Genomic DNA, 22,664 nt, shown 5'->3' with positions numbered 1-22,664 from the left:
CCGGGTTCAAGTGATTCTCCTGCTTCAGCCTCCCGAGTAGCTGGGACCACAGGCACACGCCACCACCCCAGCTAATTTTTTGTATTTTTTAGTAGAGACGGGGTTTCACCGTGTTGGGATGATCTCAATTTCTTGACCTCGTGATCCGCCTGCCTTGGCCTCCTAAAATGCTGGGATTACAGGTCAGCCAACTCCTCCTTCTTCCTCCAGGGTACTCTGCCTCCCTCCCGGTGGCCACTGCCTCTTTGCTCCCTCCTCCGATGTGCAGACCTACCTCCTCCATACAGCCTCCTCCCCGGTCATGCCTGCTCTTCCTCCCGACTCATCATAGCTCCAGCTGCTTGCCTGGCTGGTCCCAGTGCAATGGCACCTGTCACCCACCTCATGGGTCTGTGGCTATCTCCAAGGCATGCTTCTGAGGCCCCTGAGCTGACTGCTGGGCTTCCCCTCAAATATTGGGGACAGGCTGCTGTCCTCTTAGCCTGAGATGTCACCTCCAGGAAAGCCTGGCTGAAAACCACATAGCAACATCACTCATGAGTGCACATCACTAACAGGTAGGAACTGAGAGGCGGCCAGGGCTGCAGCCCATGGATGGAGGTTGCCAGACATTGGTGGTGTGGGCTCAGAGGTGAGCCTGCTGGCAGGAGCTCCCAGCCACATGGAAACTGAAGCGACTTCGGAACTCTCTTCACTCCTCCCTTCCTCTCTGGTCTCCATGCCAGTGTGGCTAAGGACCACTTCTTGTGCCTGAAGGACATTAGTCAAACTTCTTTTAGTTTGTTCAATCATTAATTCACCATTCATTCATTCGACAGGTATTGAAGCACTTACTATGTGTCAAGAACTATTCTCTTTTTTTTTTGAGACGGAGTTTCACTCTGTGGCCCAGGCTGGAGTGCAGTGGCTGGATCTCAGCTCACTGCAAGCTCCGCCTCCCGGGTTTACGCCATTCTCCTGCCTCAGCCTCAGAGTAGCTGGGACTACAGGCGCCCGCCACCTCGCCCGGCTAGCTGTATCTTTTTTTAGTAGAGACGGGGTTTCACTGTGTTAGCCAGGATGGTCTCCATCTCCTGACCTCGTGATCCACCCGTTTCGGCCTCCCAAAGTGCTGGGATTACAGGCTTGAGCCACCGCGCTCGGCCAAGAACTATTCTAATTGGAGGCACAGCCATGAAAAAAACAGGCAGAAATTGCTGCCAGTTCTAATAGGGAGAGACAAAATAAAGTGTGTGTGTGTGTGTGTGTGTGTGTGTGTGTGTGCGCGCGCGCGCGCGCGCGCTGCAACTTAAAACGGCTTTATTCAGCATGACGATGCTTCCTTCACTTGGGTCTCAACAGCCCCATGACGTATTTTCATTTTCTCCCCTTTCAGCCCCTTTGAATGGAAGTGCTTAGAAACCTGGCATGTCAAAAATACAGGAGGAGCCTTCAAGGACATCTAGCTGAGCGGTTTTCAAACCAGGGTCCTAGGAACCCCCGGGTCCTTGGGCGGGCGGAGGGGGAGCACTGTGAAGGGAAAGTGACCACTCCTCAGCTTCCCTTCTACCAGAGCAACCCCTTTTCACGAATAGGGCTTCTGTTTGGGATTTTATTTGCAGAAAGGAATTCTGGTGCTAAAAAACAAAGTTGGGTAACCCCTCATTTTACTCTTGTGAGGTAAGGTGGCATCCGGGTAAGAGTCCAGACCTGGCATCAGGCTGCCTGAGCTGGATCTTGGCTCTGCAACTTCCAACGTATTTAACTATCCAGATCTCAGCTTCCTCATTTGTAAAACGGGCTCGTAGCAATGACTGCTTCAACAGGGCTTTGGTGAGGGCTGGACAGCATAACCTGTAGCAGACACTTACCAAGGCCTGATAAGTAGGCACTAAATCACTAGTATTTACAAATTTTAAATAAAAAAAGAGAAAGAGGTGATACCTGTTCTTAAGAACACTCAAACACAAGAGCATCCAAAAACCATTTTAGAAAATTTTGGCCGGGCATGGTGGCTCATGCCTATAATCCCAGCACTTTGGGAGGCTGAGGCAGGTGGATCACCTTGAGGTCGGGAGTTCGAGACCAGCCTGGCCAACATGGTGAAAGCCCATCCCTACTAAAAATACAAAAAAAAAAAAAAAAAAAAAAAAAAAAAAAAATTAGCCGGGAGTGGTGGCACATGCCTGTAGTCCCAGCTACTCAGGAGGCTGAGGCAGGAGAATCACTCGAACCTGGGAGGCAGAGCTTGCAGTGAGCTGAGATCATGCCACGGCACTCCAGCCTGGGTGACAGAGTGAGACTCCGTCTCCAAGAAAAAAAAAAAGAAAAAAAATTTTCAACCATACTCCCAAGAGTAACTACAGGTAAAACAGTTTGGTTTGGTATATGTTCTTCCAGACTGTTCTTCTACACATTTGCAAATTTGTAATATATATGTTCAGAAACACTTTTTGCAAAAGGATATTTCACTCTCCATTCTGCTTTGTAATTTGCTTTTATCACTTAGTAATATCTCATGAGCGTTTCTTCACCTGTTCCAGAGCCTGACCACACTCCTCTTCATGACTGTGTAGCATTCCACCACAGGACCTTTCTGTCATTTTTAACCAGTTCCCAGCTGAAACATATTTAGGTTGTTTCCAAGTTGTTGCTATCACAAACAGTGCTGTAATTAACATATTCGTACATACTTCTTTGAATTCTTGAGTTTTGCTGCAGGATAAATTCATACAAGTGGAATTGCTGAGTCAAAGGGTTTTCCCATTTAACATTTTTATAGGTACTGGCAAACTGCTCCCCAAAGAGATTGTACCAATTTATACTCCCATCCCATAAAGGAGGAGAGGGTCCTCTCTCCACACCCAGTCAATGTTGGGGATGACATTCTCTCTGCTCCCTGACCTGTGACAGAAGAAAAATGTTTTGTTTTTTTTTCTTTCCTGAGACAGGGCTTCACTCCATCACCCAGGTTGGAGTACAGTGGCTCAACCACAGCTTGGCTTACTGCAGCCTCAACCTCCTGGGCTCAGGTGATTCTCCCACCTCAGCCTCCTCAGTAGCTGTGACCACAGGCACACACCACCCTGCCTAGCTAATTTTTGTATTTTTTTTTTGTAGAGACAGGGTTTTACCATGTTGCCTAGGCTGGTCTCGAACTCCTGGACTTAAGCAATCTTCCTGCCTTGGCCTCTCAAAGTGCTGGGATTACAGGCATGTGCCACTGTGCCTGGCCTGTTTTAAATTTCTTCAATGATTCATGATGTTGTCTGCGTGTCCCAGTGTTTCCTGGCCATTCATAGTCTTCTCTTCTGTGAACCGCCTCATCACATCTTTTGTTTTTGAATGAGGAAGCTGAGGTCCAGAGAGGTTTGGAGATTTATCCAAGTTTGTAAACTCCAGTTCTCCCCACTGTTCCTCTTGCCATCTGTCATGTTGGTGGCTCAGTCTCCATTCACTTCTCTTTTAGTAAAATAGTACCTGTCTTAGGTTTGATTTCCCCACAAACAGACACAGAGTCAAATGTTCAAATTCTCCTAGAGGAGAAACCTTGTTAGGGAATGAAGGAAGCAGAACCAGTAGCGGGAAGAAGCCCTGGTTGAGATTTTAGGGAAAGTCCTAGCTCAGGCCTGAACCTGAGGGCAGCTCTCAGGTGTGAATTGCACCTCAGCTGTCCTGCGTGGAGGCAAGGAAGTGGAACGGGCCGCTTCCTCACAGCTCAGGCTGACACAGGCGGCCCCAGGGGGTACAGAACAGGAACGTAGGCTCCGTGGGAGGGTCTCTTCTGAGGCGACCCCGGTCTCAGGAGCGAGGCATTAAAGTGCGTAGTAGCTGGACACAAGGACATGTTAAAAAGTGATGTGAGGAAGTCTGGGAAAGACACCAACATTGTCCTCTACTGTACCCCCATTCTCTTTGGGGATCCACTCCTCCCTTACCCCAGCCCAGCATTTTGGGTTTCAGTGGAGCCTCAAGAGAGAGCGCTGTCTGGCTCAAGCAATTAGAACATTCTATCCCGCTGGCCATGACTGATTTAGGGTTGAATCCACAACACAGTCTGTGCCAATGGAAGTCACCCAGCAACTGTCTGGGGAGAGCAGTACTTGGTTCATTTTTCACTGCTGTATAGCACTCCACTGTGTGACTAAGTCTGGCTTTATGTACCCTTTCACCTGCCGGTAAACATTTGGGTGATTTCTGGTCTTTCCAGTTACAGATGGTGCTGCTGAGAATTGCTAAGAACATTCTTGTATGCATTGCCCAAAGCATGTGTACACCTGGGAATGAAATGGAATGCAACATTCAACTTGGCAAGACAATACTCCATTGTTCCCCAAAGTGCTTATAACAATTGACACATCCACCAACTGTGGGTGAGCTGTTTGGAGTTTTCGCCAAACCACGATAATGTCAGATTTCTTACCTTTTGCCAATTTACTGGGTGTAAGAAAATAGCTCACCCTGGTGTTCATTTGCATTTTCCTGATTAATATGTATATTTATCACTCACCACTCAGATTTCCTGCGAAGTTATTTCTTCCCGATTCCTCTCCCACTGTCCTTTCTCACATAGAAGTCAGCCACTCTTCTTTGTTTAAGCTCTTCCTTCTGTCTGGAAATGCCCCAAGGAAATTTTCTGCCCATGCTTCCACACCTGGTCCTGATGGCACCTCCTCCAGGAAGCCTCCTTTGATTTCCCTGTAAGGGGCAACTCCTCGTGGTTCCCAAGGACCAGCACTGCGAAATCCCTGAGGACCAAGTTCTAATTATGTTTCCTGTCTCTCCTTCCTACCCCAGCCAGGTTGATCAGGTGACTCCTCACAGAATAGGCTCAAAATGGTTTCTATTTCCCTCCCTCCTACTTTGGGTTTACCCCATGCTTGTGACAACAGGATGGGCACAATTATGGATTACAGTGTCAATGTGAATCAATAACCCAAAGCATTGCCCCCACCCTCATCCCCACAGTGACTTGTCAGAGAAATCCGAGCAGGGCTTTTCACCCCTGCCACCTCCAGAGGAAAGCCGGTAGGCACTCTGCTCACATTTTCTGTGCCTGTCGTAGGGAAGGATGAACATGCCCATCCATCGGCTTGTCCTGGGAACACCCCAGTAGCGGGACCGCCTCAACTTTTCGTCCCTGCTCATCTCCACCCTCCCAGGCTCACCCATAGCCTTAGAAACAGGTGACCGTTCCCTGGCTCTGACTCAGTGTACGGTGTTTATCTGCCTGCGAAAAACCAGAAATTATAAAAACTCAGAGAAGGCTGCACCTCTGCCAGAGAAAGATGATTCCACCTCGAGATACAGCTCTCCCTGGGGCTGTGGGATTGGCAGCTGCCGTGTTCCAGAGGTTTCAATGGAACTGAATGCCCTGAAACAATGCACGCTGATTTGCAAACTTCAGATGGGACCAAAATTTTCATTTTCCCCCCATGCACTACAAAGCAAGACAGAGATTTTGGCTCAGATTTTTGGCTCAGCCTCCAAACAGCCCAGTGTGAACCAGAGCCCAGGCATCCTCACGGGATCTGTGTGTTGGGCTCTGCTTCCCCCCACCCCGCTCTTCTGTCTCCGGGCCCTGCAGACTGTGGAGGGGATAGGCCGTAGGAAAGGATTAAGTCTCCCCATCTGCCACTTTATTGTTGATCTAGAACTTTCTAGACCTTGAGGATTTTGACAAAATGTGAATCTCCAATTATTTTGTGCAACAGACATTCCAGAGGCAGAATGGTGGGAGGCTGTTGCAGGGAGGGTGCACTGGATACTTTAGACAAATTATTCAATTGAGCAGAGCCTGTTTCTCCTTTGTAAAGTGGAGAAGATGGCACCTACTTTCTCCATTTCACTGTTTTCTTCTGTGGATCAAAATGAGACAGCATTAAAGCATTCTGTGGTAGGGGTGGTTCCCAGTCTTAAGACTTCTTGGATCATGAAACATGGCACAACATGGATGAAACTTGAAAATATGAAGCTAAGTGAAAGAAGCCAGGCACAAAAGGTCACATGTTGCGTGATTCCATTTATATGAAATGTCCAGAATAGACAAATTCATAGAGACAGAAAGTAGACTAGTGCTTGCCAGGGGCGGGTGAGAGTGTGGTTAGGGGGGATTGGTGAGTGACAGTTCATGGGTGTAGTGTTTCTTTCTGGAGTTGAGGAAAATATTCTGAAAGTAGACAGTGGTGCCGTATATAGTGGGAGTAGGAGTGAATATACTAGAAACCATTGAATGGTACACCTTATTTTTGTTTCATTTATTATTATTATTATTTTGTGACAGGGTCTCCCTCCGTCACCCAGGCTGGAGTGCAGTAGCATGATCATGGCTCACTGCAGCCTCAACCTCTTAGGCTCAGGTGATCCTTCCACTTCAGCCTCCCAAGCAGCTGGGATCACAGGTGTGCACCACTACGCTCAGATAATTTTTAAGTTATTTGTAAAGATGGGGTCTCTTTATGTTGTACAGACTGGTCTTGAACTCCTGGACTCAAGTGTTCCTTGTGCCTCAGCTCCCAAAGTGCTGGGATCACAGGTTTGAGCCACTGCACCTGGCCAATGGCACACTTTAAATCAATGAATTGTATGGTCTGTGAATTATATGTCAACAAAGCTGTTATAAAGAAGAAAAGAGCATATGCTTAGATCACTAGATATTTTGAGTTTTCGAGAGAAGTAGTGTTTCAGGATTAGGTTAGCTACGTATAACAGTAACTCCACCATTACAGTGGCTTAAGTAAGAAAGCAGTGCATTTTTACTTATGGAGAAGTCAGGAGGTAGGTAGTTCAGGGTTGGTTTTGGGGTTTCCTAGAGTCTACAGGGACTTAGGGTTCTTCTCTCTTTCTCCTGTGCGATTCTCAGCCAGGGGCTTCCATTGTCAAGGCCAATTCAGAGTTCAAAATGGCCACTTGTTTTTATCCAGGCAGCAGGAAGAAGAAAGGAGGGAAGAATGAAAGCCACCCCCACAACCCTTGTGCCAGCTTCTTCTTTCGTCTCATTGGCCAAAACTGAGTCACATGGTCTCACCTTGCCGCAAGGGAGGCTGGGGAATGTAGTCTTTTAGTTGGGCACATTGCTGCCCTGTCTAAAAATCAGGATTTGCAATTAAAGAAGCAGGGAAAACAGACTCTGGCTTGGTAAACATCAGCGCCTGCCACTGTTTTTAGGTGAAATTCTGATTGGTAATTTGACCCCCCCTTTTAAAAAATACCTTGCAGAACAGACTGAACACACCTGCAATTTGGACTCATTGCAGGTAGGCCTGCTGGATTGGCTGTGGCTTTGTGGGGAGACAGGAGTGGGAAAGCTTGTCCACTATGGCTTTGCAGGTGTCACTGGTTTGAAAACAGCTATAGTTAAAATAAGGACAGTGCTGAGTCACTGTGAGGTGGTGGAGAGAGGGAACACACAAGTGCTTGGCAAACACAGGGAGCACAAACCACACGAAGTCACAGTGTGGTTCTGCCACCGCATGGCTCAGACAAAAGCTCTGGGCTCTGCACAAAGCCTCCACAGCATCCAGGCTGCTGAGCAGACAGGAAGGGGCACGGCAATCTGAGTCATGGCACCCTTCCTATTGTGTTCTGCGTTTGCATTTTCTTTTACTGTAAACCAAAAGCATTACAAACTATAGATGTAATTTGGACGTGAAGGAACAAGGACAAAAAGCCAACAATTACTCACTCTGGACATGACCCTGTCACTGCCTCACCTTCACTTCCGGCAAGGCAAGAACCATTCACGCTACTAATGACGTCTCCTGGGAAGATCGCATAATAAGCCTTGGCCAGAAAGCTGTATTTTTTGATAGGCAGGAAACCCATGGACCTTTACTGCAATGGGTTCTGCAGGCTGCTCTAAGTTGCTGAGAAAGCCCATGGGGGAGAGGAAGAGGGCCTTGAGTGGGGTGGCATGATGCTCTCAGATGCATCGTGCCTACTCCCCAGGTGTAGGAAGGCGCAAGTGTGCATGCCCAGAGAGTCAGGGAGCGCTGGGCCAGCCCAAGACAGGCCATAGAGGTTCCAGCATTGCTATGAGCTCGCGGAGTGACTTTCTTTTCTCATTTTCAAAAGATGAGGCTGTGCGAAACTTCTTTTTGGGCTATCTCCCTTGTTGTCAAACCAAGCCTCTCATCTTCTAGGAGGCAGGTGCTTTCATGGTGGCAGATCTTGGAGTTAGACAAGCCTGGCTCAATATACAGCTCCAGTTATTTATTGTATCCCAAAATACAGTGGCTTGAAACAGCACCATTTGATTAGACATGAATTTGGGTAGGTGGGCCTCCATCAGGAGATCTTTTGGTTCCACATGGCTGTGGTTGGGGCTCATTCAGGGGTACTTACCTAGCCACTGGCGTGGGTCTAGAGGGTACCGGGTGGCTTGGGTGGTGGCTGGAAGACTGGGCTCCTCTGGGCCTCTCCACGTGGCCTTCTCAGCCCAGTAACTGGACTTCTGACATGGCAGCTCAAAGCTCCAAAACATGGGAAATGGACCCAGAGATGGATTCTGAGTCCACTGCTGTCTTACTCACCCTCAATTTAAAAGAAACACTGGAGGCAGTGTTAAAGATTCATACCCCAAAATGGTCCCAATTTTCCACCCCCAACCTGTATCCATTTCCTTTGAATGTCATATGGAGCAGCCTTGACCTAAGTAATTCCATCTTAGAAGAAGTTCGAATTTTACATTTCATAAGGCCGTTTGCCAACAGGGAACAGATGTTTTGCCTGATCAATAAAGACTGCAACCAGCCAGATAAGGACATAACCAAACATACCCTGCCACTGTCAGTCCTCACCAGAGGACTCTGTAGTCATAAAAAGAGCCGGACTTCTACCACTCATAACAGCTGCCTTGATAAGCGCCTGGCATCTGCCACTGAAGACTCTGCCCACATCAAAGACTCTTCCTTGCAAAACTGTGACGCTGCTGAGCTGCCCAAGCCAGGCCAGAATACTCTTTTTGTTCACATCGCTCTCCCTGTACTGGCTTGTTAACTCTTTTTCTTATCCCTTTTCTCATGCCATGTTACTTTGTTTGATGTGTAATTTTCAATCTATAATGTTTATATATTGATAAGTAGGCTATGTATGGTTTGCAATACTGACTGATCTGTGGAGTGGCTTGAGCCTGTGTGAATGCCAAGTCCTAAAAATTGTCTCCTCCTTCTTGGGAACTCCATGGAGCTGGTGGCTTTTGTGATCGAAGTAGCATCAAAAAAAAAAAGGCCTGACATTGTGGGAAGACACAAACATGTGTGTGGGAGACCTGCTTATCTCTGGCCTTGAACCACTCATGGTAAGTGTGACTTTGCAATTCCTCCCACCAAAAGGTACAGCATATTTCCCTCCCATCTGACTCAGGCCTTATCTATGGCCCATAGAAGGTGCCAGAAGTGATGGTTTGTTAATTCCAAGCCTAGTCCTCAAGAGGTTTTTCAGCTTCCCTCTCTGTCTCTCCCCACCCTTCCCGCACCCCTGGCCCCTGTGATTGGCATGAGGATATGCCCAGCCTAGCCTGCTGGAGGACCAGGCTCCTAGAGGAGCCAGGGGCTACTGACCTCAGCCAATGGCAGACATGTGAGTGAGCCTGTTGGAGGCCACAACTGCCTAGCCAAGCCCAGGCCAGATCAGCAGAATCACCCGGTTAAGCTGCCAGATGCCAGCAGTGTCGTAATATTTTCATTTGAAAAGAGAAGCGGCCAGGAGGTTGAGGTGGGTGGATCACCTGAGGTCAGGAGTTCGAGACCAGCCTGCCAAACATGGTGAAATCCCGCCTCTACTGAAAATACAAAAAAAAAAAAAAAAAATTAGCTGGGTGTGGTGGCACGTGTCTGTAATCCCAGCCACTAGAAAGACTGAGGCAGGAAAACCACTCGAACCCAGGAGGCAGAGGTCGCAGTGAGCCGAGATTGGGCCACTGCACTCCAACCTGGGTGACAGTGAGACTTGGTCTCAAAAAAAAAAGAAAAAAAAGAAAAGAGAACCATGAGGAATAAATTAAACTCCAAAGAGTGAGAGCAGTGGGATTTGAAGCCATGTGGCAACTACATAAGAAGGTATTTTAGGTCAGGCAACCCCCATGACCTGTTGGGAACCGGGCTGCACAGCAGGAGGTGAGCAGCTGGCAGGTGAGCATTTCCGCCTGAGCTCCGCCTCCTGTCAGGTCAGCATGGCACTAGATTCTCTTAGGACCGTGAACCCTGTTGTGGGTTGCACACTCTGTATGAGAATCTAATGCTTGATGATCTGAGGTGGGAGAATTTCATCCCAAAACCATCCCCCTCCCACCCCCTGTCTGTGGAAAAATTGTCTTCCATGAAATCAGTTTTTGATGCCAAAAAGGTTGGGGACCACTGTTTTAGAGGCAAGGGACCCCTCTCCGTCTCTGATCCCCAAATGCACTGACTCTTCTCAGCTCTGCAAACCTAAGGCTGCCTCGGTCCAAATAGAGGTTCCCAACTAGAAGTGATTTTCAGATCCTTAGTAACTGGCATGGCACAGGCCCTCAGCCATTGGAATACACCCAGCCAGGGCCCTCATCAAGCACCTACTGTATGCCAAGCTCTGTTCTGTGTGCTGGGGATGTGCCAGTGGAAAAAAGTCCAAATCCTCACCACGAGAAGCTGTTGTTCTAGTGGAAAGGAGCAGATGATAAACAACTGATTAAATGAAATCCATGGCAGCAGATGGCAGTAAGAGTCACAGAGGAAATCAAAACCGGGTAAGGGGAACCACAAGTTCTGGGCAATGGTGGCTGCACTTTGAGTAGGTGGTCATGGAAAAGCTCATGAAGGTGACATTTGAGCAAAGATGTGGAGAGAGTGGAGCCCCCCAGACATCTGGGGGAACAGAGTTCCAGGCAGAGGGATGAGCATGTGCAAAGTCCCGAGGCAATGGTGTGCCAGGCACATTCCAAGAATAGCAAGGGGCTGGGTGTGGCTACTGTGGAGGGAGAGAGGCATAGTGGGAGGAGATGAGAGGCAACAGGACACCATCTGGGTAGGGCCTTTGGGAGACGCTGAGGACCTGGGCTTTGCTCCAGAGGACACAGGAAGTCACTGGTGGGCTCTGAGCCGAGGAGGGACATGATCTGATCCTTCCAGCTGCTGTGTGCAAGGTGGAAGCAGGGAGACCCCTGATGGTCCACGGAGTGGGAAGGTGGCTTGGATCAGAGGAGAAGGGCAGAGGTGCTCAGATCCCGGATCTGTGTTGAAGACGGGATTTCGGTGATTGAACTTCTTTAATTCCCACAACAACCCTATAGGAAGGCACATTTATTGGATGTGAAAATAGCTCAGAAAGGTGACAGAACTTCCTGAGGCTTGATGGGAGCAGACAGTGGAGAGGCAGGGCCTGACCCCAGTTTCCAAATCCCTGTTGGTTCCTGTGGAGTCAACAGCCTGGTCTGGTGATGGCCATCGGGGCTCCCAGAGGAAGTGACATTGACGTTGAGACGTGGAGGACCTGGAGCCATGAGCCAAACCGCAGCCCTGCTCCCTAGAGATCGCCGTCTTCAGAAACTCCCAGGCCCCTGCTCTTTCCACATTTTTCAGCCTGACGTGTGGCCAGAGCATGACAAACCTCCATGGGTGAGCACAGACGCAGGCACCTCCCCTTTTGGGGCTAGGGTGGAGGGGAGGCAGGGTGTGGAGAGAAGCAGGAGGGATCTATCTTTGCCCTCACGATTCCTTGGAGTCAGCTGACACTGAGGCCTGGGCCTCCCTCTGCTCGGGTTAGGCTTGGGAGGGCCCTGGGGGATGTGTAGGAGCCTGTCAGGCCAACACAGCCTAGGCTGAGGGAGGTATCCCAGGCAGAAGGAATGAAGGTGTAGAGGAGGGCTGGGGTGGGAGGTGGGGGCAGAGCAGGAAGGGGCTGCCCAGGTTGTGGAGCTTCTCTTAGAGGCCACTGGGCGCTTGTGAAGTTGGCTTTTCTTTCTTTAAGAGACAGGGTCTCACTCCATTGTCCAGGCTGAAGTGTAGTGGCACAATCATGGCTCACTGCAGCCTCTACCTCCCAGACTCAAGCAATCTTCCCACCTCAGCTGCCCAGAGCGCTGGGATTACAGGTGTGCACCACTGCACTTGGCCCCAGAAGTGGGCTATATTTTTAAAGTAAGTTTTTATTAAAGTGAAACATGCATACAGAGGACAGTACAGTCTTTTTTCAAGCTTTTCTTTAATCTTTTATTTCTTTTTTCTCCCGGAGATCATGGAACACAGGATGTGCTCACACTGGATACACCTGTGCCTCCTGCACCTGGGTCAAGAATCATCACAGCTAGGCCCCCAGGGCTCCTTGGGCCTCCTCTCAAGGTCACTACTCTGATCTGCTCCCATATGGTGGTTTTGCCTGAAGTGGGCTGTTTTGGTGTGTGCCCTTCGGGTCTCTCTTTGGTTCTCTCTGTGGAGGGTCACTGAGCAGTGTGCCGCTGTCCGCTGGACCACAGACCCTCTATTTGTTCCTCCATGATGGGATGAATAGAGGGACTCATTTGGGTTGTTGTCCGGATGGGGCTCTCATGAGTGGAGCTGCTCTGGCCCTTCTTGCATCCTGTCCCTTCTTGCATGTCTGTTGGGTGTCTGCCTGCCCTGGAACGCCGGAGACCTGGGGTAGATGTTCATTCTGTGATGATCTATGTTGCTAGACAGTTTTCCTACATGGTTGTACCAGTTCATGTGGAAGGGTTTTTGTCTGTTTGTTTGTTTGTTTACTTTCTTTCTTTTTTTTTCTTTTAGACGGAGTCTTGCTCTGTTGCCCAGGCTGCAGTGCAGTGGCACGATCTCGGTTCACTGCAAGCTCCGCCTCCCAGGTTCATGCCATTCTCCTGCCTCAGCCTCCTGAGTAGCTGGGACTACAGGCGCCCGCCACCATGCCCAGCTAATTTTTTGTATTTTTAGTAGAGACAGGGTTTCTCCATGTTAGCCAGGATAGTCTCGATCTGACCTTGTGATCCACCCACCTCAGCCTCCCAAAGTGCTGGGATTACAGGAGTGAGCCACCGTGCCCGGCCCACGTGGAAGGGTTTTAACTGATGAGCAGCCATCCTGTTCTCTGTTCCCTGGACCCCAGTGTCTGCTCTCTGCCATCACCATGGGCCTCTCCAGGACGCCACCCGCCACATAGTAAGTGGATCCCACACACATGTGGTCGGCCACTTCCCTGACCGATGGGCAGCATATGACATTGGCCTCTCTGGGTAGTGAGACCCTCCTCTCTGCTCCTGTGGCCTCACCCCTCCTGGGTGCATTTCTGCCAGGGCACATCAAGGCCTCATATCCATTGTCAGCTCCTCAGTGTGGGCCCTCCCCTTCTTACTTCCCATAGACACAGGAGATCTTACTCACTCCCCAAGCTTTGGTCATGGCTGTATCAATGCCTCCCCGTCATGGGACCCTCTTTTCTAAAGGTCAGCCCTGGCCACCCAGCTTCCACTAGACATCCCTCCTGGCCACACCCTGGGCTCTCAGACTCCCTGCATCCGGAGCAGGACCTGCCATATGCCTCTCAACCTCACCCTCCTCTATGCCTGCCTTGTGACCTTAGAGGGGGCTGGAGGGCCACCACGCTGGGCATGCCAGTCCTCCCTCTGTGGCTCAGCTGGTCCCTGGCCACATGATGTCCGTTCTTTGTCTCTAATTTCACAAAGACTTCCTCTTCTCTCTACCCCTGAAGCCACTCTGACTCCCTGTTGAAAATTATCACTCCTCTCTCTGTGTCCTCCAATGCTGTACATCGTCAGGAACTTCTACTCACCATAAAAGGGCCTCCCACTATGGCCTGAAAAAAGACAGGAAGAGGTGCTCACAAGATGGCTGATCAGACGGCTGTGTGAACCTCACAGCCACGGCACCCTCCCCAGAGGTTTCTGCAGCTGCCACCACCACCTTAATGACAGACAAGCTTGGCTTAGACAGCCCTGCCTATGTGCCTGGCAGAGCACAGTCAGCCAGCAATCAGCCCAGGGGACTCTGGCCAGAGTAACCAAACTACGGCACAGCCCTTTGAGCAATCCAGCAACTGGTACAACCACATAGGAAAGCTGTCCAGCAGCATCGGTCGTCACAGGACAATTAGAAACAGATCTTTTTAAAAAATAATCGAGCTTTGAGTGTTCTTCAAAGGACAAAGATTGGGAGTGCAGTTGCCAACTGAGCTAACCAGGGCAAGGAAAATTCTGAAAACGTCACCACCCCTGACGTCTTTCCAAGGTTGTACCACCTGATCCCAGATGGTGAAATTACCAGCATCAAGATCAGTCAAGTGGATCCCAATGAAAGCCTCTCCATTTTGCTGATGGGAGGCGGTGAAACCTCCCTGGTCCGTATCATCCAACACATTTATCATGATGGGGTAGATGCCAGAGATGGCCAACTACTGCCAGGAGACATCATCCTAAACGTCCACAGGATGGACATTAGCAATGTCTCCCACAACTATGCCCCGCATCTCCTGCGGCAGCCCTACCAGGTGCTGCGACTGACCATGCTGCACAACCAGAAGTTCTGCAGCAGGAACAGTGGACAGACGCTGGGTGCCTACAGACCCCAGGATGACAGCTGTCATGTGATTTGCAACAAAAGTAGCCCCAAGGAACAGCTTGGAATGAAATTGGTGTGCAAGGTGGATGAGCCTGGGGTGTTTACCTTCAACGTGCTAGATGGTGGTGTGGCTGATTGACATGGTCAGCTGGAGGAGAATGATTTGTGTGTTAGCCATCAATGGACATGACCTTCAGTATGGCAGCCCAGAAAGTGCTGCTTATCTGGTTCAGGTATTGCTGGCCCTCTTCGCCACTGTGTGGACTCATGCAATGCCAAGAAGGTAGAAAGCTGCACTATGACCCAGTGTCCAGCTCTGAAAAATGCTGCTCCTTACGTGGTGGCATGTTTGACTCCCACATCTCTGCTCTGGGAAGTTGCTGGCCTATGTTGCATTCTGATAGTACCAGCAGTTTTTATCAGTCATAGCGATGGCAGCAGTGGGCTGTCTGGAGCAGCTGCTGCCATCACTCCCACTACAGCAGGGAGGCACAGCTGGGACTGCACACTCCCTGGAGCTGGTGGGAGCCTGAGACAAGTGGAAGCCCCGTCCCTTCTAAGTTGGTGGGGCAGGAGCTCCCTGGGTGCAGCCACAACTGCCCAAACCATGGCTGCAGACCTGGGCCTCCTGGGCCATGGAGCAGGCAGGGCTCCCCCGACCCAGGTGCAGTTGCAGTCCACCCAAACCACTGCTGTGGACCCAGGTATCCCTGCACTCTTGGGGGCCCAGGAAGGCTCCCCCTGCCCTAGCAGGCTCAGAAGTACCTGGCTTCTCCCTGCTGTTGGTGCCCACTTTGATCTTGGAGCAAAGTTGGGGCCAAGCCTGGGCACTGTCAAGGCCTGACCAGGTGTGCACACACTCAGTGCAATGCTGACATGCCAGTCCCCTGCTGCCTCAGCCATCTCCAAACGTTGGGCACCAACAAGCATAGGAGAGAAGCCAATGGGGTGCAAAGGGTGACTCAGTACTGGCCTGCAGGTTCCCCCTCGGCACCTACAGCTTGGCCACCATGAATGGCAGCAGGAGGCAAATAGGTTCCTGGGTGGAAGAGGGTGAGTCTCTGGTGACACCCTACCTTCAGGCCAGGGAGGGCCGGGAGGCTAGGGACCAGGCTACCAGTTCCATGGACCAGAGTGGGAACTTGTGGTGCCTTTTCCAGACCCACCCATGGCTGCCCATGGACCAATTGGCACACACTTCCTCCCTCTGAGGCCCATAAAAACCCCAGGCTCAGACAGGGCTGAGTAGATGTCGGGAGAACCAGCTGCAGAGAGGAGATACCCACTCCAGGGTCTCCTCTCTGCTGAGAGCTTCAGAGAACGATGGGATGACCTGCCTGCAGAAGGAGCTACTCACTCCAGGGCCTCCTCTGAGCTATTCTATCACTCAATAAAGCTCCTCTTCACCTTGCTCACCCTCCACTTGTCCACATACCTTATTCTTCCTGGATGTGGGACAAGAACTTGGGACCTGCTGAATGGCAGATCTGAAAGGGCTATAACACAAACAGAGCTGAACATCGCCCCTTGTTTGAGACATTGCAGGTGAGGAAAAGGAGAGAAGAGCTGTAATCCTTCAGCGATCCCAGACCTGGGAGCTCCCTGAGCCAGGCTGTGACTCGCTCTTTGGGACCCTGCAGTTCCTGGAGTCTCCAAGCTTCCAGGGACCACCATGTCCCCCGGTGGCAGCCATGGAAGCTGCTTGCATTGCACCTGGTCCAGCTGCAGCCTCACAGAGAGCCTGTACCCATGCTGGCATCTGGAACTGCCCACCTTGCTGCAGCAGCCGGCATGCCTGACTGTATGCAGTGACCAGATCCCATGCTCATTCACTCACACACCCCTCACTGCTCCATGCCTGGCTAGCCCTTGCCAGGCATGGGATCCAGGCTAGTAACGTGAGCTGGCACAGCCTGCCAGGCCAAGTGGGCAGAATGAGCCCAGAGGGTCCAAGCAAAACTCAGGCAAAAGGTGCCACTGGCCACAGAGGTTTCTGACCAGAAAAGCAACACCTCAGGGATCCCATAACATTTTGGAGGGCTTGTCCAGGATCTGCAGAAGGGTGAGTAAAAGCAGATATAATCTTTCTGTCCTTTTTTCAAAGTCTCCAAACTCCACAATAGTCAAAATGAAAGAAAAATACCAGGCCTCTATCAGCCACTTAAAAGCAACTAGTGTGGCTGCCAGACTTAGGACACAGAGGACAGGCTTGCTGGAGAGTACACTGTCAGTCCTCCATTATTCTTGGATGTTGGGAATGTTGGCTTTGTTCCAACCCAGTTTTCTTTCATAGAGATCTAGCCGTTGTGTGGGAACAGAAGGAGGTCTTGAGGCAACTGAGGGTATCTGACCAAGGCTACCCCTTGGCCTAATTCAAAGGCCCCTGGATTAACTCCAGTCCCTGACCACCTGTTACAGTGTCAGCACTAGGACCTCCAGTCTTTCCTATTGTTCTTTCTTTCAGGATGTCAAGGTTCCTATTTCTTCTTTATGTACAATGTTAAATGTTAAGGATGTTGCCAGGTGCAGTGGCTCACACCTGTGCCAGCACTTTGGGAGGCTGAGGTGGGTGGATCACCTGAGGTCAGGAGTTCAAGACCAGCCTGGCCAGCATGGCAAAAACCCCATCTCTACTACAAATACAAAAAAATTAGCCCAGCATGGTGGTGCCTGTAATCCCAGCTACTCAGAAGGCTGAGGCAAGAGAATCGCTTGAACCCGGGAGGCAAAGGTTGCAGTGAGCTGAGATTGCAGCACTGCATTCCAGCCCGAGTGACAGAGCAGGACTCGGTCTCAAAAAAAAAAAAAAAAAAAAAAAATGTTAAGGATGTTGTTGCAAACCAGAGATAATACTGGATTGAATGAGCATTTGGCTTAGTCATCAAAAGCCTAAAATAGAAGGTTAAGAGTAGCACAGAAGCCAACTGTGCCTTGGTATCTGTACATAAATTTGTAGTAAAAATGTTCTTGTTGTTTCCTTGGGTGACAACTTAGTGCCAAGCACCTTGAGGCACAGAAAAGAAGCATGGCCTCAGGAAGGAAGCCTTTCTGTAAATGCAGGAGAAAATGGTCCATGTTCCCATATGTGCAGGCCTTCTTTGCCTTGCAGGGTAACCCAGACTTTTCTGATGTTGTAGGATTGATTCAGCCCTCCTACCGGCCATCTCAGGAGAAGCTGCAAGGGGCAATTCCAGGGAAGCAAGCCCCAGAAGTACCTCCAGCAGGAGAATCAACCCCCTCTGCTCCTCCCTATCCAGGTTCTCTCTGAAGCTTGCCGCAGCCTAGGAATCCTCATTTTAGGCAGGTCCCAGTCTCAAATGCCCCTACAACAGATGCCTGGTGAATATGGCCCCTTTTCTCTACAAGACTTAAAGGTACAGGTCCCCTTTTCTCTACAAGACTTAAGGCGAATTAAGGGGGATCTTGGCAAGTTTTCAGGTAGCCCTGACAGGGATATAGAGGCTTTCCAGAACTTAATCAAAATATTTGAGCTGTCCTGGAAGGATGTCATGTTACTTTTGAATCAATCCCTGACCACCACTGAAAAGCAGGCCACCCTGCAAGTGGTAGAGAATTTGGGGGATGAACTTTGTATCTTATATAGGGTCAGGCAAGAGAATGAGATTTATATGATTGGAAAAATAGCAGCACCACTGGAGGACCCTGAATGGGGCCCTAATGATGAAATGGGAGAATGGAGGAGGAAACACGTTCAGGTGTGCATATTGGAGGGCTTATGAAAAACCGGGACTAAGCCTCTCAATTCCTCCAAGATCACCATGATAGACCAGGTATTAGATGAGAATCACACTGCCTTCCTGAAAAGGCTAAGACGGGCCTTGGTAAAACACATCTCTCTAGCTCCTGATTCAGTCGAGGGACAGCTAATCCTAAAGGATAAGTTTGTCACACAGGTGGCCCCTGATATCAGGAGGAAGCTACAGAATCAGGTTATAGGACGAGATGGTACTTTAGAGAACCTCCTAAAAGTGGCCACCTCAGTCTTTTACAATAGGGACCAGGAGAAAGTCCAAAAAAGAGAAAGGAAATACCAGAAAAAGGCAGAGGCTCTAATAGCCACCTTGCAAGCTCACAAACCTCAGAGTCCCCAAGATGCATGACAGTGAGGGGCGTCTCAGGTCTTTCCTCCACCACGTCAAGAGTCATGGTGAAAATCACCATATTCTCTGCTCCTCCATGAGTTCAAAAGCTAGAAGTATTAAAGTATTGTCCATTTGGTGTGGCCAAGGTCAGGTAATAAGAGATTTAAAAGGACTTCTTAAAGAGGAGGGATATGGTTAAAAGTCAACTTTTGGGAGGCTGAGGCGGGTGGATCACGAGGTCAAGAGATCGAGACCATTCTGGCCAACATACTGAAACCCTGTCTCTACTAAAAATACAAAACTTAGGCCGGGCACGGTGGCTCACGCCTGTAATCTCAGCACTTCGGGAGGCGGAGGCGGGCGGATCACAAGGTCAGGAGATACAGACCATCCTGGCTAACATGGTGAAACCCCGTCTCTACTAAAAATACAAAAAATTAGCCAGGCGTGGTGGTGGGCGCCTGTAGTCCCAGCTACTCGGGAGGCTGAGGCAGGAGAATCGTGTGAACCCAGGAGGTGGAACGTGCAGTGAGCTGAGATCATACCATTGCACTCCAGCCTGGGCTGCAGAGCGAGATTCCATCTCAAAAAAAAATTAGCCAGGTGTGGTGGTGCACACCTGTAATCCCAGATAATCAGGAGGCTGAGGCAGGAGAATCACTTCAACCCAGGAGGCGGAGGTTTCAGTGAGCCGAGATGGCACCACTGTATTCTAGCCTGGGTGACAGAGCAAGACTCTATCTCAAAAAAAAAAAAAAAAAGTCAACTTAATTAAAGATGGGTATCCAAGCTCCAAGCTATAGGTCAGGTTAATTAAAGATGGATATCCATGCTATAGGTGTATTTAAAAGGCCTTAATGTCTTTTCTCTTCATGGATCTTGTTTTTCTGGAAAAAGGTTTTATTCTTCTCAGTCGACTGAATGATTTTTCTTCATTTTTGTCTTGCCACTCTTAATGCACACATGAGAGGCCCCGCGAGAACTTCTGATGGCTGGGACTCCTTGGGAAAATGGACGAGGTGCCACGGAGCCTGTTTTGGGAAAAACCTCTGTTTTCCTCACAGAACTCCAGGGATTAGAGGCAGATGCATCCCTTTCAAACTTTGTTTTTGTCTTCCAGCTAGGCCTATTTATTAGGATTTAGAAACCACATGTTTTCCTAGCCCTGGTTCTTGAAGGACTCCACCCCAAGGCCAGTAATCCAACTAGGAGACTGGCAAATGAAAAATTTTACAACTACTAGATCTTCTTCTGTCTGTTTGTGTAGTTATATAAAACCTAATATCTGATCTGCATAATTTGGATCATATGTCTACATTTTGAAGATATTTTATTTTTCAAAGATGAAAGTGACTCCCAAAAGTTAACTTTTAACCATAGCCCTCCTCTTTAAGAAGTCCTTTTAAATCTCTTATTACCTGACCTTGGCCACACCAAATGATTCTCACGAGGTCTGATGGACAATACTTCAATACTTCTAGCTTTTGAACTCATGGAGGAGCAGAGAATATGATGATTTTTACCATGACTCTTTTTTTTTTTTTTTTTTTTTTTTTTTTTGAGACGGAGTCTTGCTCTGTCGCCCAGGCTGGAGTGCAGTGGCTGGATCTCAGCTCACTGCAAGCTCCACCTCCCGGGTTTATGCCATTCTCCTGCCTCAGCCTCCTGAGTAGCTGGGACTACAGGCGCCCGGCACCTCACCCGGCTACTTTTTTGTATTTTTTTAGTAGAGACGGGGTTTCACCAGGCTATCCAGGATGGTCTTGATCTCCCAACCTTGTGATCTGCCCATCTTGGCCTCCCAAAGTGCTGGGATTACAGGCTCGAGCCACCGCGTGTGGCCTTTACCATGACTCTTGACATGGTGGAGGAAAGACCTGAGATGCCCCTCACTGTCATGCATCTTGGGGACTCTGAGGTTTGTGAGCCTGCAAGGTGGCTATTAGAGCCTCTGCATTTTTCTTGTCAGGTGTGACACATTAAAAAAAAAAAGAGCTCTAATTGATTGGCTTAAAGAAACATAAGTGCCTAGATCAAATATTTTGAAAGAAAGATAAAGCTGTAATATCTTTTAGTTCAAGTGACTTTGATCTTTGAAAAATAAAATATCTTCAAAATGTAGCCATATGGTCCAAATTATGCAGGTCAGATATTAGGTTTGCTAAATGCTTTAAAGGTTATAAACTGCTTCTTTCATTTTTGAAAATTATTTAACTTTTCTGCTTTCCAGTTTGGTAGGGCCTAGGGACGTACAGAGTTAACCACGTCCATACTGGAAAGAGTCAGACCTTATCTGCACCTAGGAAATAATTAAAATAACTTACAAGGCTTTACACCAAAATTAAAAATTGCCAAGAGTTACCATTATAACATGTAATTTGAGACTGCTTAAAAGAAGATTTACATGCAAAGAGTATAAAGAAAGTAAAATGTGTCTTTAGTAAATGAACATAAGGCAGCACGGGAATGTAAATTTTTGCCTAGTCTAGAGGGTTAAAGGATTGTTTTCAATTAGATAAGATAAAGCTAAAGGTTTAAACAAGTTATGGGAGGTGTTTAAAGACTAATCTTGAAAAAGAAATTCTGTGTGTGAACATATTGACTAAATTCAAAAGGGCATTATTTGGTTTTTCTGTAAATTGAACATTGGAATAAAAGCACAAGTTTCTCGGGGCACTGACCTCCTCTTTAACAGACTGGTAAGGGATTATAAAAGGATTAGGAGAATCTCAGCTCATGGTCATACTGATTAAGATTTTCAGGTAATGTTAAATGATGATGAAAGATTTTTGTTTGCCTTGCAAATAAACTACCAAAAAAAGAAGGGAAAGACAAGAGATAGATTCTTTGGAAAGCTAAGTCTTCTCTCTTAATGTGTAAAGGTTTTTGCCTTCTTTTTTGAGCCATCATTTTGGCTAAATAAGTGACTTATGGTAATCTGGAATTCTATTTCATAATGTCAAGTGTTGTAAACCTTTAACACATTTGATAGGCTCCCCAAAATCAAATTTTAGCTTCAAAATTATCTTTTCTGACCCCTGGAGCATCCAAAGAAAGGTAAACAGTATTATTTGACATATTTAGTAACATGAAATTGTCAAAATAAAGTGGTCTTTGATCTTCTTCAAGTTATATTTTAGTGAATAATGTTAATATGTGTTTCAAAATGGTATGATTTCTAAAATTCTGATGTCTGAGTATGTGCTTTCAATCATAATTAGGGTTATTGTGTTAGGTTATTGTAGACCACAGAGGTGATCAAATTTCTTTATCAATCATGTTTTTGATTGTGACTACCCTAGGACACTTTGATATTCACAGACTGTCTTGTTCTGATCCTCTTCAAAAGATGGATTATAGTCCTGAAGTGCAGATTTCTGATAACTTTGAAGATGGTACACAAGAGTTGATTGGGTGGACCGAACTTATGGAAGACTGAAGTAATCTTTTTTTGACTTTTTGCTTGGAACACTGCTGATCCTTTGTTTTGTTTTTCAGAATCATGGAAGCTTTTCTTTTGAGTTGTTTGTTGCCTTTGACAATTGTGGGGATGAACCAACCAGTGATTTCTGACTGCAGAGAGTGAGCAGAAAGAGCTCAGTGGGTTTGAGCAAAACTTGGGCAAAAGATGCCACAAGCCACAGATGTTTCCGGCCAGAAAAGTGACATCCCAAGTCTCATAACAGTAGTGGATTTTGGAAAGAAAAGAGCCAATTACAGGCTGAACACAAAGGAAGATGCTTGCTCTGCAGGAAGTCACAGTGGAATGCTCCTGGACTCCTCCTTCCAGTTATAAGAGATAGCCTTTGTTATTTAAAAATGACTAAATATAAATGAGGCTGCTGGACTGTGTTTCCCTTCTTTGGTCTCTGCTTAGCTCCTTCATATAGATATGACTGGAAGTTCTCAGTCAAATCTCAAAAGAACAAAGAAAAGTAGTCATTAATCAAAACAACAGGGGAAAAAAAAAAGTGACCCCTGCAGCCACTTCCTCAGGCCAGGCCTAGAAGGGTGGCCCCTGCCCCCAAGTCCTGAGAATGAG

At 48.2% G+C, this 22,664-nt stretch overlaps 1 protein-coding gene across 1 annotated transcript; it reads left to right on the top strand.

Annotated features, from left to right (window-relative positions):
* Positions 1–13,765: 13,765 nt before the first annotated feature.
* Positions 13,766–15,200, top strand: LOC126938835 (E3 ubiquitin-protein ligase LNX-like). Its single transcript, XM_050763496.1, has one exon. The coding sequence runs from the start codon at positions 14,275–14,277 to the stop codon at positions 14,656–14,658; it is 384 nt and encodes a 127-aa protein (XP_050619453.1). The 5' UTR covers positions 13,766–14,274; the 3' UTR covers positions 14,659–15,200.
* Positions 15,201–22,664: the final 7,464 nt, after the last annotated feature.

The sequence above is a fragment of the Macaca thibetana genome, chromosome 16 (assembly GCF_024542745.1).
Source record: "Macaca thibetana thibetana isolate TM-01 chromosome 16, ASM2454274v1, whole genome shotgun sequence".
Lineage (NCBI taxonomy): Eukaryota > Metazoa > Chordata > Mammalia > Primates > Cercopithecidae > Macaca > Macaca thibetana.
This window is presented reverse-complemented; position numbering and strand designations above follow the sequence as displayed.

What these genes read in the sequence shown, in the direction of transcription:
- LOC126938835 (XM_050763496.1), top strand. Translation starts at nt 14,275, where the DNA reads ATGGGAGGCGGTGAAACCTCCCTGGTCCGTATCATCCAACACATTTAT.